At 35.4% G+C, this 15,438-nt stretch overlaps 1 protein-coding gene across 1 annotated transcript in view; it reads left to right on the top strand.

The window, feature by feature from the left end:
- Window positions 1-15,438, top strand: part of LOC123541384 (carbohydrate sulfotransferase 15-like) — a 33,433-nt gene that overhangs the window by 15,410 nt on the left and 2,585 nt on the right. The window contains exons 5-10 of the mRNA XM_053526009.1: window positions 67-162; window positions 462-675; window positions 3,950-4,066; window positions 4,292-4,448; window positions 11,696-11,849; window positions 14,996-15,143. Of these exons, the coding sequence (XP_053381984.1) occupies window positions 67-162; window positions 462-675; window positions 3,950-4,066; window positions 4,292-4,448; window positions 11,696-11,849; window positions 14,996-15,143 (886 nt within the window). The remainder of the gene's footprint in view (window positions 1-66; window positions 163-461; window positions 676-3,949; window positions 4,067-4,291; window positions 4,449-11,695; window positions 11,850-14,995; window positions 15,144-15,438) is intronic.

Raw genomic sequence — 15,438 nt, 5'->3', positions numbered from 1 at the left:
ACTAGTAGCCGAAATTGAATGTTTCGGAAACAGTTACAATATGCTCCTTATGATTAAATATACTAGGAAAAAAGAGTTTTATTAATGAAACAAACTATGACAGAAGCACTGAAAATGATGCCTGAAAGTGAAGGGAGAGAATTTTTAGAAATGCTCACAGAGGTAGGGAATTTCACAACGTAATAACTTAAGTCAGATTACGTTTTGCCTACAAAATCAAATTCAGGCATTATTTTCATTTTTCAAAGACTGCTGGGCTCAAATTTGAATGGAATTTAGTGATACAATTCACTCAACCACTTCTTTACTTTAAAACATCGGATTGAAACAATGCATTAGTAATTGAAGGTAATGACATTTTTACGCTCAAAAGTTTATTCATGGTTTCAATGGCAAAAAACATCAAACGTCCAAAATCTTTGTATCTGTATAAAAATATTTCATTAAATTTGAAATTGCAGGGTCCATTCAAATTCCATGAACAGTACCGAAATCCATGCTGGTTTGAGGACGAAGAGAGTGATACATCAAATGGACTCAAGTGTTTACCGTACTTTTATTTAATAGGCGCTCCTAAATGCGGGACAACGGATTTACAAAGAAGACTTGTACAACACCCAGATATTTCTGATCGTGTCGTGAAAGAACCTCATTGGTTGAATAGGAACCGTTTTTGTAAGTACACTGCCACCTTTCTTGGAGGAATAGCATTGGGAAGGTTGAAAAAGATTCTTGCTGAGGAAAGTTTATTGCAATGAAAAATATGCCTGCTGGGAGAGAGCGCGTCTGGCATTGTTAATGGGGTATTTGTTCTTTATCGGTGTCGTAAACAAAATATTCTACTATACTCTTACCCCTAAAAGCAGCAATGTTTTTCTTTGTTGCTGCAACGACAGGCCCGCCTAGACGGTAACTTTCTTAAAGAGTGGAGTTTTTTTAACCCGTGCTTTACCGTATACCCGTGCTTTACCGTATACCCTGATTTCTGCTTTATCTTCATGTCTCAGTAGAGAGTTGAAATATAGCCATGTAAAACAATGGATAATTTATGTCAGTTGTAACTAGATTTAATCGATATTTCACAGGCATGAAACTCTCGTGCTGGTATGAACAATGGTTTGTATGGAAGACCATTAGCGACAAAACTTACTGAATCACGTTAGTTTTAGCGGTTTGCCGCATTAACGAACATTTAATTTTTCACAACATGAAACTTTTAGCGATGCCGGTCCCATCTATATGCCCACAAAAAGGATGGTCTAATCTCGCCGTCAAATAAAATAAAACAAATCCTCTTTTAACAAAAGTCAACTTAGAAAGAACATTTGGTGATTTTTAATTTTTTTTTATTAAAGCACTACCAAGTATGAGATGCCCGGTACCTGTTATGTCAGCCATCCATCTAGCTGAGTACATAATGATCACTGTTCGACCCTACCTGAAATAATGCGCAAGAAGTAGAACGTTTTTTTTTCTCCTGTAATAAAATAGGTCGGCGGGGACAAACAAAACCCCGGAACTGCAAAATGGAACTTTTCAGGAGATTTCTCATTTATAGTTTGGAACAAAGATCTTTAGAATCAGATCTAAGTCTTGTTTATTGACCGACAGAGCTTCGCATTATCGACAAATATATATGGATTAAATACACTAACGTTTTTTTTTTTTATCTTACTTAATTATATGCAAGTATTTTTCCGCTTACGTCTTATTGTGTTTATGTTTTACCTTATTTTTGATAATAGGTATCATTCAATTTAACGATTTTTTTTATGGATTTTCTAAGGAGTGTTTTTAGATAGGTTTATCTTAATTTTTTGTGTACATTTTGCTATTTGAAGTCGAAAATCATTCTCTGTAGGTAGATGCTCATGAAATTCTGAAGACGCTCTATGATTACAGTTGTAAAGGTATTTAGCCAATCAGAATGTTTGTTTTGATTTACTGCTGGTGTAAATTAGGTATGAAATGGGGCTTACGCACGGGGCTTAAGCATGGTTGAACAGACAGTTGGCAGTTGGTCGTTGAGTCGAGTATAAGTAGTGTTTATATTTTACTAAGTAAGACCTCTCGGGCAAACGTTTGATATCAGATCTACTTGGCTATGATTAAACAGACGTTTGGTCGTATGGTGGTGAATGGGATGTTCTCGGGATGAGTCTGCTGGTTGTCCATGTAAGTGTCGGATCGGGGCAGTATTTATATTAACTGATGCACAGAAATCTCAGATATCTGGCATTAAAAATATTTTACTGTTCCAGTAAAACCTTATGGGCAAATGTTTTGAATATACTGGAGTTCAAAATAGAGGAGATCTATTTAAGATTCCTGAAATAAGCATTCGAACGAAGAGCTGTTTAAGAGTTGATAATATTTTGAGAGTTTGAAATATTTTTATGTTTATGATTTAATTTGCTCAGATGTTTTGATGCTAAAATTCTAACTGTTTCAAAGATAAATCATTATCTGGAATATAAGTCAATCATAGGGTTAGGAAACCTGAGGAAAATTAATATATCTATTTAAATAGTTGAAATCATTATGCATATCATCGAAGGTATTTTAAATTAGATATTAGGAATAGGAAAGGTCCCTGTTGCACGCTACACTACTGACTTGCTTGTGAATGGCATAATATGATAAAACTGTAAAGCTGACAATGGTGGTTTATTCAGTTGCTTAAAACCCGTAACTGCAAACGCCGTGTCTAAACCATGTAAGCGCAACATCTTGTTAGAGGGAAAAAATCCCCAAATCAAACAGTTACGAGTTTTTGCCTTTTTCACACGTTAGTATTGAAATGACGCTGTCGGCTATTGAGACGGCGAACGCACGTGGAATTTTTATAAATGCTTTATAAAGGACCGATAACACTAATCAGGAAGTAGTCCAAAATGTAATATAACATGTCAATATTTTTCTATTTTTGATCAGAAGACATGTCATGCTAAACGGCCATGTATGGTTTTTATATCATTGTAAGTTGTAAAGTTCTGAAAATGAGGTCTCAAAATTTCATCGTTCATCGAAATTTCATTCTAAGAAGGAACTGAATTGTTGGATTTAACGTCGCACCGACACATGATAGGTCATATGGCGATTTTACAGCTTTAATTGTGGAGGAAGACCCCGGGTGCCCCTCCGTGCATTATTTCATCACGAGCGGGCACCTGGGTAGAACCACCGACCTTCCGTAAGCCAGCTCGATGGCTTCCTCACATGAGGAATTCAACGCCTCGAGTAAAGCTCCAACCCACATCGATGAGGGGTAAGTGATTTGAAGTCAGCGACCACTCGGCCACGGAGGCCCCTGGTGTAACCTATAAGTCTAGCAGGGGTGGGGGAGAGGTGGTAATTGAAATGTAAAGGGGCTAGTTTGGTCAGCTAGTGATGAAAAATGACAATTTCAATACAATTTTGCAGAGAAAGTGTAGAAAATCTAAGAATATTTCAATTTTACTGTTAGGGTGTACTTTTCTAAAGGTGCATATTTACTGACTAAATATTGCTAAATTGTAGGTGTCAGAGGTGAGATTGGGTATATTTTACAGTTAAAGAGTGTAAACTGAGTGCGGTTTAGAGTTAGAAAAAGACAATATATGGCAAAAATAAGCTCAAGCGAGGAAAAGAAGTCTTAAATTATTTCTTGACAGCCGTTTTGAAGGAAATTTGGCGCGCTAGCATAAGTTACTGAAAAAGCCGTAAACCATAGCAATTGATTTTATCAAAGTAAATTTGGACAATTTAAGAGAAAATAATACATTAATAGTAAATAGTTTTCCGCGCAAAATTGCACTTCCGGGTTTTGTCAGCATGTCCAGTATAATGAGGTTCACAAAACACTGAATCCACATATCTTCCGCATAATGCAGTCTCTTTAATGAATATTTTTGTTTATATTGTTATATTTACCTTATTCCTTGAACATAAAACATATATTTTCTTTCAGATCCACAAAGAGGATATGTCTATCCAAAATTTGAGCACTATCTTGCTGTATTTTCTGATGGAACTCGGCAGATACAGGAGAACAAGGACGCCTCTGGGTATCATCCTATGATATTTGGTATGATGATTTCGTATACAAAAATTCTGACATCTTTTAATATTAATTATATAAAATTTGTGTCCTTTATATGTTTATATTTCCATAAAATGTAAAAGTATGTTAGTATCTACTCAAAGTGAGAGGAAAGTTATTTTTCTGAATATTAATACTGTGAATATATTTGTCATGAAGAGAGACTCAGTTTAGAAATGTTTATTTTTATTTCTGTTCTTCTGTTTAAAGGTGATTGCTCGGCAACGACAATGGTAGACAACAGATACTGGACCATACACCCACCATCCAAAAACGTATCCGAACCAGTATACACAAACGCGGATTATATACATCATCTAAATCCTAACGCAAAAATTATTGCCATGTTGAGAAATCCAGTAAATAGGTAAGCATATGAGACTATTTCAAGCGAATGTTACACTGTGCAGGTCCTTTTTTCAAACAAATAAGGGGCATTTTCTGCGCAGTGTGAGTTATATTTATTTTTAGGGTGTGGTAGTATTTCTACGCAGTGTGTGAGACATGTATTTCTAGCTGCGTTTGTATTTCTACGCAGTGTGTTAGATGCGTTAGTATTTCTTCGTAGTGTGTTAGATGCGTTAGTATTTCTACGCAGTGTGCTAGACGCGTTTGTATTTCTTCGCAGTGTGCTAGATGCGTTAGTATTTCCTCGCAGTATGCTAGATGCGTTAGTATTTTTTCGCAGTGTGCTAGATGCGTTAGTATTTTTTCGCAGTGTACTAGATGCGTTAGTATTTCTTCGCAGTGTGCTAGATGCGTTAGTATACCTACGCAGTGTGCTAGATGCGTTAGTATTTCTTCGCAGTGTGCTAGATGCGTTAGTATTTCTTCGCAGTGTGCTAGATGCGTTAGTATTTCTTCGCAGTGTGCTAGATGCGTTAGTATTTCTTCGCAGTGTGCTAGATGCGTTAGTATTTCTACGCAGTGTGCTAGATGCGTTAGTATTTCTTCGCAGTGTGCTAGATGCGTTAGTATTTCTTCGCAGTGTGCTAGATGCGTTAGTATTTCTTCGCAGTGTGCTAGATGCGTTAGTATTTCCACGCAGTGTGCTAGATGCGTTAGTATTTCTTTGCAGTGTGTGAGACATTTACTTTAGCTGCATTAGTATTTCTACGTAGTGTGTGAGACATGTATTTCTAGATGCGTTAGTATTTCTACGCAGTGTGCTAGATGCGTTAGTATTTCTTCGCAGTGTGCTAGATGCGTTAGTATTTTTTTGCAGTGTGCTAGATGCGTGAGTATTCCTTCGCAGTGTGCTAGATGCGTTAGTATTTTTTTGCAGTGTGTGAGGCATTTACTTTAGCTGCATTAATATTTCTACGTAGTGTGTGAGACATGTATTTCTAGATGCGTTTGTATTTCTACGCAGTGTGCTAGATGCGTTAGTATTTCTTCGCAGTGTGCTAGATGCGTTAGTTTTTCTTCGCAGTGTGCTAGATGCGTTAGTATTCCTTCGCAGTGTGCTAGATGCGTTAGTATTTCTTCGCAGTGTGCTAGATGCGTTAGTATTTTTTCGCAGTGTGCTAGATGCGTTAGTATTTCTTCGCAGTGTGCTAGATGCGTTAGTATTTCTACGCAGTGTGCTAGATGCGTTAGTATTTCTTCGCAGTGTGCTAAATGCGTTAGTATTTCTTCGCAGTGTGCTAGATGCGTTAGTATTTCTTCGCAGTGTGCTAGATGCGTTAGTTTTTCTTCGCAGTGTGTGAGGCATTTACTTTAGCTGCATTAGTATTTCTACGTAGTGTGTGAGACATTTATTTCTAGCTGCATTAGTCTACTCAGTGTGTGAGACATTTATTTCTAGCTGCATTAGTCTACTCAGTGTGTGAGATATTTACATCTTCCTGCATTAGTCTACGCAGTGTGTGAGATATTTACGTCTTGCTGCATTAGTCTACGCAGTATGTGAGACATTTATTTCTAGCTGCATTAGTCTACTCAGTGTGTGAGACATTTATATCTTGCTGCATTAGTCTACTCAGTGTTTGAGACATTATATCTTGCTGCATTAGTCTACTCGGTGTGTGAGACATTTATATCTTGCTGCATTAGTATTTCTACGTAGTGTGTGAGACATTTATATCTTGCTGCATTAGTCTACTCAGTGTGTGAGACATTTATATCTTGCTGCATTAGTCTACTCAGTGTGTGAGACATTATATCTTGCTGCATTAGTCTACTCAGTGTGTGAGACATTTATTTCTGCTGCATTAGTCTACTCAGTGTGTGATTTTATCTTGCTGCATTAGTCTACTCAGTGTGTGAGACATTTATATCTTGCTGCATTAGTGTACTTAGTGTGTGAGACATTTATATCTTGCTGCATTAGTCTATGCAGTGTGTGAGATACTTACATCTTGCTGCATTAGTCTACTCAGTGTGTGAGACATTTATATCTTGCTGCATTAGTCTACTCAGTGTGTGAGACATTTATATCTTGCTGCATTAGTCTACTCAGTGTGTGAGACATTTATATCTTGCTGCATTAGTCTACTCAGTGTATGAGACATTTATATCTTGCTGCAATACTCTACGCAGTGTGTGGCAATTTTTTTCTCCCTGCGTTAGAATTTCTACGCAGTGTGTAAGAACTTTTAGCTGGACTACGGCTTTGTAAATCGTGTATCGTCCACTGAGATCGAAAGTGGGGTGGCTCGTAAGAGGATTGAAAATCTTGAAAAGAAAAATGTCGAAATGAAAGAGTCCTTGACATATATGCAATCGCAATCCATGCGCAATAATTTGATTTTCGGAGGAATTAAGGAAGAAACAAATGAAAATCCTGAAAAAACAGAAACTATCCTCCGAAATTTCATGGTTGAAAAACTACAGCTTGCAAGAGAATTAGTTGCAAATATGAAAATTGAAAGGGTACATCGTATGGGTCCTCCTGCACAAGATCAAACTGAAAGGCAAACTAAAATTCGCCGCATTGTTTGCAAGTTCAACCTGTTCCAGGACAGAGAAGTTGTTCGGAAATCCAGTCATAAACTTAGGAGTACGAGTTATTATATCACGGAGCAGTTTCCACCGGAAATTGCAGTGAAAAGGAAAAGTCTTTTCAGGAAAATGAAGCAGGAAAAGGAGGCCGGCAATACTGCCTGGGTCTCATACGATAAGTTATACGTCAACGGCAAAGTTGTTTCCGACGCGTAGGAGCTCGCGGATGGACTTAAGTGTTTAGTTTGGAACTGCAACGGACTTAGTTCTGCTAAAAGAGCGGACAAAAATTTCACAGATTTCTAGACGGAAAACGATCTTATTATACTTACGGAGTCATGGACTAGTAAATCAAGTAACATTGAATTAGACGGTTATTTTTGTTACAATTTATATCGAAAATTCAGGCATCGCAATGCAAAGCGAAATAGCGGTGGAATTGTGATATACGTACGAAATAGTATTAAAGATGGAATTACTCTTGTAAAAAATGTACATGATACGATTGTTTGGATAAAGTTTGTTAAATATTTCTTCAAAAACCCTTCCGATATTTACTTGGCGGCAGTATATTTATGGCCCGAAAATTCCCCGGTTGCAAATATTTTGGATATAGACTTATTTGACTGTTTGCAAAATGATATAGAATATTTCAAAGCTAGAGGCACGGTTCTTATTTCCGGTGATTGTAACGCAAGGACATCGTGTAAAAACGATTTTATCTTATGTGATAGTTATGTGTCGGACATCGACGAGGATGAATATTTTATTGATACGCCCCTGCCGAGATTTTCAATGGATAAGGGAAGTAACTCTTATGGTAACAGGCTAATAGACATGTGCAAGTCTACCTCCCTTAGAATAGCTAACGGTCGTCTAGGCGCCGATTTTGGCAAAGGTGTATATACATGTTATAGTTATAATGGAGCCAGCGTGATTGATTATTTACTATTAAGTGAAAAAGATTTTAACATGATAAATAATTTTAATGTTAGTAATTTCAATGAGTTCAGTGATCATTCTGCTTTAAAATTTAAAGTGTTGTGTCATTCAGGGGTTGAAAATTGCTCCGCATCCTTCAATTACGAGTTTGTCAAATGGGATGATAACGCAAAAGAAGCATACCGTGCTGGATTGATAGCAAAGCTACCAGTATTAAATGGCATTTTATACCAATATGAGATAAACAATGCAAATAGTATAAATGAAATGGTAAACGCATTCACGGACGTAGTTAGGGGGGTGGCAGACCCCTTATTCTTAAAATATGGCAGTAAAATTGACAATTTCGAAGTCACACAAGAAGATTAGTTGTCTAAATGGTTCGACTATGACTGTAGAGAGGCAAAACGTTTGTATAAACATGCTCTTTCTCAATTCAATAAGTCTCATACGGAGTCTAATCGACTGGAATTGGTGCAGTTAAAGAAATCATACAAAGATCTTATAAAGAAAAAACGCAGGTCTTTTAAATGGCAATTAACAAAAAATTTTGAAAACTTAAAAAGGTGCAAACCTCGGGAGTTTTGGCGTTATTTTAAAAGTCAAAAGGGGGCAAATAATAATGGAATAGGAATAGATGATTTTAAACTTTATTTTGAGAATATGTTCTCGGGTGTAAATCATGCTTCTAACCAGAGTGCAGAAAATTTTATTAATAGTCACGATTTTGATGATTTTAACCCTGTTTTTTCTGAATTAGATAGAAATATATCCTATCAGGAGGTATGTAAAGCAATTTCGATGCTTAACAGAAATAAAGCAGCTGGTATGGACAACCTGCTAAATGAATACTTTATTGAAGCAAGTGATATTCTTTCAGGTCATATTACTGAATTATTTAATAATATTTTAGAATCCGGTATTTTCCCGGAAATATGGACAAAAGGTTGTATAATACCGTTGCATAAAAAAGAAATAAAGAAGATGTACAAAATTACAGAGGTATAACCTTACTAAGTCATCTGGTAAACTGTTCACTAGTGTATTAAACCAATGAATTACTAAATGGTGCAATGAAAATAATGTGATATCCGATGCACAATTCGGATTTAAAAAAGGTTGCTCAACAATAGATGCTGTGTTCATTTTACAATCCCTGATTGAAAAATTTTTGAATGAAAATAAACGATTGCATTGTGCATTTATTGATTTACGCCGTTGTTTTGATTCCATTTACAGGAATGCACTATGGTATAAATTGTATAATACTGGTTTAAATGGTAAATTACTAAAAATTGTAAGAAGTATGTACAACTCAGTAAAATCATGTATAAAGTCATGTGGAAGTTTTTCTGACTTTTTCGATATTTCTGTAGGTTTACGTCAAGGGGAGATAATTTCGCCTGTAATGTTTTCTTTGTTTATAGAGGATCTAGAACTATATTTACAAAGTTCGGATAATTCTGGTATATGTTTTCAAGATGTTTGTTTGATTTTACTTTTTGTTCGCTGACGATATGGTTCTTATTGGTGAAAATCCTTTTGATCTGCAATGTTCATTAGATAAATTACTCGAATATTGTAATAAATGGGGTTTGGAGGTAAATGTGCCCAAAACTAAGATAGTTGTTTTTCGTAAGAGAGGTGGTCTGAAAGCCGATGAAAAATGGACATACGGAGAAGATGTTATAGAGGTAGTCAATGACTTTAATTATTTAGGGGTTACACTTAATTATACTGGAAATTTTAATTTAAATACTCAAACTTTGTATGGTAAAGGTTTAAAAGCTCTCAGTACCCTCATAGCTAATTTAAAGAAATATGATACAAAACCAAAACTGGCGTTACAGCTATTTGATTCCTTTGTGGCATCGACAATTATGTATGGTAGCGAAATATGGGGTTTTTCTAAGTCAAAAAAATTAGAAAATATTCATATTAGATTTTGTAAAGTCCTTCTTGGTGTAAGACAGTCTAGTTGTAATGTAGCTGTGTACGGTGAGCTTGGAAGATATCCGCTATATATAAATAGATACATCCGCATCATTAGATATTGGTTTAAAATAACGAATGCAAATAATATTATTATCCAGTGTATAGTTGATTCTGGTTTGAAAGATGCCCGTAAGGGATGCAATAACTGGTTCACACAAGTACGAAACTTACTTGAAAGATATGGCTTTTTAGATGTTTGGTTAAATCCTACAAATGTAAACCAGAGTCAGTTTTTGAGTGTTTTTAAACAGAGATTATTAGACGAGTATATACAAGAATGGAGAGCCAGTATAGATTCGAATAATGTTCTTATATTGTATAGATCTGTTAAAATTAATTTTGGATTGGAATCTTATTTAGAAAATATAGTATCGAGAAAACTAAGAATAGCATTAACAAAAATAAGAATCTCAGCACATAGTCTCAGAATACAAACAGGTAGATTTTCACGTGAAAGAGTAGATCGTAACCAAAGGTTTTGTGAAATTTGTAATACAAATGATATTGAAGATGAATTCCATTTTGTTTTTAAGTGTCCACCATATGAAAGGTTAAGACGATTGTATATTAAAAGTTATTACAGAAATAGACCAAGTATGTTTAAATTTATACAATTATTAAATAGTAGCAGAAAAAATGAAATTGAAATGTTATGCAAATTTATTTGTGAAGCAGTGGAACTGCGATACCAGATCATGAATAGTTAGTCCAATAAATGTAATACATGTATATGTGGAATTATGTTCATACAAACTGAAGTTAAACTGTTCCGAACTACTTTTTGTGTTCTATAGACTTTAGCCGTTTATTGTTGTTATTAAAGCATAAATGTCATTATATCGTGTTTCAAAACTGCGTAATATTGTAACGCAACATGTTTTTGTAATGTGTCCATTTTACGTATCGCTACATTATAAAAGTCAGTACCTTAGTTAACTATACATGAAACAGACATGAAGATTCCAAAAATGAGATAAATGCTATGTAAGCATAGAGGTCACATCTATCTACAACGTTGCATAACATGGACATTTTACCGACATGTATGGTTTTGTTGAACCTATGCGCCACTCGGCTTGTATCTTACTAATTTCGTTGTAAACTCTAGTTGTTGTTGTTTTTAGTTAAAAACTGATGTTAAGCAGTCCCGAACTACTTTTTTGTGTAGTGTAATTAGTTAACTCATCTGCACTGTAAGCTCTTGTTGTTGTTTTTTAGTTAAGAAACTGATGTTAAACAGTTCCGAACTACTTTTTGTGTAGCGTAATTAATTGACCTGCGGCGCATAGGTGCGACATTGAATATTATATAATTAACTGTATAGTACTTGTATGCTATTTAAATGTTAATCCGTCCATCCAAATCCTGAAATATCTTACAAATAATTCATAAATATATGTATATGATTAATGTCAAAATCCGTTATAATTGTTTGAATGTCATCTGTATTTTCATGCCATGCAAATATGCTTGTAAATGTATTTATCACGAGGAACTTTTAGTTCAAGTGAAATAAAATTCTGTTCTGTTCTGTTCTGTTCTGTTCTGCTATCCTACTTACCACGGCGTTCTGAGGGAGGGATGAATAATAGATCATGTTATTCTTCATAAAGTGTTTTGTTTTATCCTATATCCTGAAGTATGTTGGCCGAGACTGCATAATATTATTCGAATATATCACCAGCATATGAGTGTATAATGTACGAGTTCAAATATGACTCTTTCTACTTTTAGAATTTACTCCGAGTATTTGTACTTTATGCACGGAAGTCCTGAAGAGTTCCATGACCTGGTGAAAAAGAACATTCTGTATACACGAGAGTGCCTAAAACATAATAGTTTACGCTACTGTTTCAACATAGCGCCGAGGAATTACACTCAGGCCGAGGTAAACATTACTTACTAACTTAGATAAATTGTGATGATGTGGGTGACGATGATGATGATTACGACGTTAACTATGGTTAGAAACCATTTTAACATTATGGCGCGTACGGCCTTCTATCAGTCGAAACATGTATATCTTATCACATTTTAAGCTGGACTATTCAAAGAATAGTAGAGCTATTGGACTCGCCCGTGCGTCGGCGTACGCGTCCCGATTTGGTTAAGATTTTGTATGTAAGCTGGTATCTCAGTAACCACTTGTGGGAATGGATTGAAACTTCACACAATTATTCGCTGTGATAAACTGACTTACATCGCACAGGTTCCATAACTATATTTTGCTGTTTTGTAAAATTATGCCCCTTTTTCACTTAGCAGTTTTTGGTTAAGATTTTGTATGTAAGCTAGCTTGTATCTCAATATCCACTGATAGGAATTGATTGAAACTTCACACACTTGTTCACTGTCATGATTTGACATGCACTGTGCAGGTCAGGTCCCTTAACTCTACTTTGCATTTTTTCAAAATTATGCCCCTTTTTCGACTTAGCAGTTGTGGGTTAAGTTTTTATATGTAAGCTGGTATCTCAGTACCCGCTAGTGGGAATGGATTGAAACTTCACACACTTGACCAGGTCCCATAACTCTACTTTGGATTTTTAAAAAAATATGCCCCTTTTTCGACTTCCGTATTTCTTCAATTGACAAGGCTGTTGAAGAGTCTAGCGTTGCTGTCCTCCGACAGCTCTTGTTTCTTAAGAAACTGTCTTAGTTCCATGAAAATAACGGACGAAAAACATATGAGTAGTGATACTTCATTCGAGTATTTTCGCGTGAATGAGATTACCCCCTATATACAACATTGGTATTGCAGGAAAAAACCATTTCATTACATATCAAATGTAGTTAAATATTGTCAAAATGAAAAATAAAATGCTATGAATGCAGTAAGAAATAAAGTTTGAAAAAAAGTCAGATCTTATGTTTGTTTACATTTCTGACCAATGGGAACAAAAAAACCCAAAAAACATTACCTCTTTCCAAAATAAGTTCCCTGTTCCTTTTTAAATTTGTGGTTTCTGATTTTATGATGAATGTGACAGTAAAGAGATGATGATGATGACCTCTGATGGTATCGTTGGTGATGGTGATGTTGTTGTTAATAATGGTGATGATGATTATAACGTTGACGATGACGTTGTTGTTGTTGTTGTTGATGATTTTAATAGAATGATGCTGTTGATGATGTGGGTGACGATGATGATGATTACGACGTTAACTATGGTTAGAAACCATTTTAACATTATGGCGTGTACGGCCTTCTATCAGTCGAAACATGTATATCTTATCACATTTTAAGCTGGACTATTCAAAGAATAGTAGAGCTATTGGACTCGCCCGTGCGTCGGCGTACGCGTCCCGATTTGGTTAAGATTTTGTATGTAAGCTGGTATCTCAGTAACCACTTGTGGGAATGGATTGAAACTTCACACAATTATTCGCTGTGATAAACTGACTTACATCGCACAGGTTCCATAACTATATTTTGCTGTTTTGTAAAATTATGCCCCTTTTTCACTTAGCAGTTTTTGGTTAAGATTTTGTATGTAAGCTAGCTTGTATCTCAATATCCACTGATAGGAATGGATTGAAACTTCACACACTTGTTCACTGTCATGATTTGACATGCACTGTGCAGGTCAGGTCCCTTAACTCTACTTTGCATTTTTTCAAAATTATGCCCCTTTTTCGACTTAGCAGTTGTGGGTTAAGTTTTTATATGTAAGCTGGTATCTCAGTACCCGCTAGTGGGAATGGATTGAAACTTCACACACTTGACCAGGTCCCATAACTCTACTTTGGATTTTTAAAAAAATATGCCCCTTTTTCGACTTCCGTATTTCTTCAATTGACAAGGCTGTTGAAGAGTCTAGCGTTGCTGTCCTCCGACAGCTCTTGTTTCTTAAGAAACTGTCTTAGTTCCATGAAAATAACGGACGAAAAACATATGAGTAGTGATACTTCATTCGAGTATTTTCGCGTGAATGAGATTACCCCCTATATACAACATTGGTATTGCAGGAAAAAACCATTTCATTACATATCAAATGTAGTTAAATATTGTCAAAATGTAAAATAAAATGCTATGAATGCAGTAAGAAATAAAGTTTGAAAAAAAGTCAGATCTTATGTTTGTTTACATTTCTGACCAATGGGAACAAAAAAACCCAAAAAACATTACCTCTTTCCAAAATAAGTTCCCTGTTCCTTTTTAAATTTGTGGTTTCTGATTTTATGATGAATGTGACAGTAAAGAGATGATGATGATGACCTCTGATGGTATCGTTGGTGATGGTGATGTTGTTGTTAATATGAATTAAGGCACTGCCTAGCATAGGGATTTATCTTTTATATATCTACTTACGAAGAAATATTCAACACTCAAAAGAAAGTGAAACTTCGCTCTAAACAGTGAAGTTTACATTTAGTGTCATCATACCTTTAACAGCGAATATCATACTTTGCAAAATTTATGGGAAGCCGTTTTGTACATAAACCGGAACCGGAAAACATCGAAAAAATTGTCTCAGTATATGCAGACAACAAAGACGAATAACTACATACGGACGTTACCGTCTCGGGGATTTTCATCCTCGGCGCTTCGCGCCGTGGATAAATCCCCTAATAATGGTGATGATGATTATAACGTTGACGATGACGTTGTTGTTGTTGTTGTTGATGATTTTAATAGAATGATGCTGTTGCTGATGTTGTTGATGATGTTATTGTTTTTGATGATGATGTTGACTACGATGATGATGATGATGATTATTAGGCTTTGGTTGATAATGATCTTCATGATAATGAAGAAGAATATAATAGAACTGTTTCAAGCATTCTTTATAAATTTCACCACCGTATCTACTAGAATATCTGATTGACTGATCTAACAACTATAACAAAGAGCGTATAGTTCACGGAATGGGGTTACCTCTAGTAAATACTAATCATACCTTCCTTAAAGAGGGTCTGAACTAAATTTTCTGTGAAGCAGGATTGACTAGTTCTTGGCTTCTAATGGTTGTACAGAAATATGTGCCGCTAGTGCAATTATGTTTCTGGTCATTTACTACTTTTTATTTTCAGATCAAACTAGAGTGGGGTGTTTATTTTCTACATCTTAAAGAATTCCTACGCGTGTTCCCAAGGAAACAGATCTTTGTGATCAAACTAGAAGATTTTTCTCAAAGTCCAGTGTCATACATGAGAAGAATCTTTTCATTTTTAAAAATGCGTATGTGTATATTTTATTCTTCATTTTCAGACAATCATATATATATTTAGCAAGTATATGTTTACTACTGACCTACTTAAAGATCATAAAGATGTTGAAAACTTATTTCATTTGTTATAAATTTTAAGCAAGACGTGAAAGTGGTTCAGTTAGTTCTAGACACTGGTTTTTTTTGTGGAGTTCCATGAGTTGCCTGTAACATATGCAGTAGAACACTACTGCGATAGTCGCACATCAAAAATAATGACAAAGACGTTCAAGATCTTTGCTGTAAATGGGACTTAGAATATTGCAC

The sequence above is a fragment of the Mercenaria mercenaria genome, chromosome 16 (assembly GCF_021730395.1).
Source record: "Mercenaria mercenaria strain notata chromosome 16, MADL_Memer_1, whole genome shotgun sequence".
NCBI classification, from domain to species: Eukaryota; Metazoa; Mollusca; class Bivalvia; order Venerida; family Veneridae; genus Mercenaria; species Mercenaria mercenaria.
The sequence above is the reverse complement of the archived record's forward strand: the minus strand, read 5'-3'. Positions and strand labels throughout refer to the sequence as shown.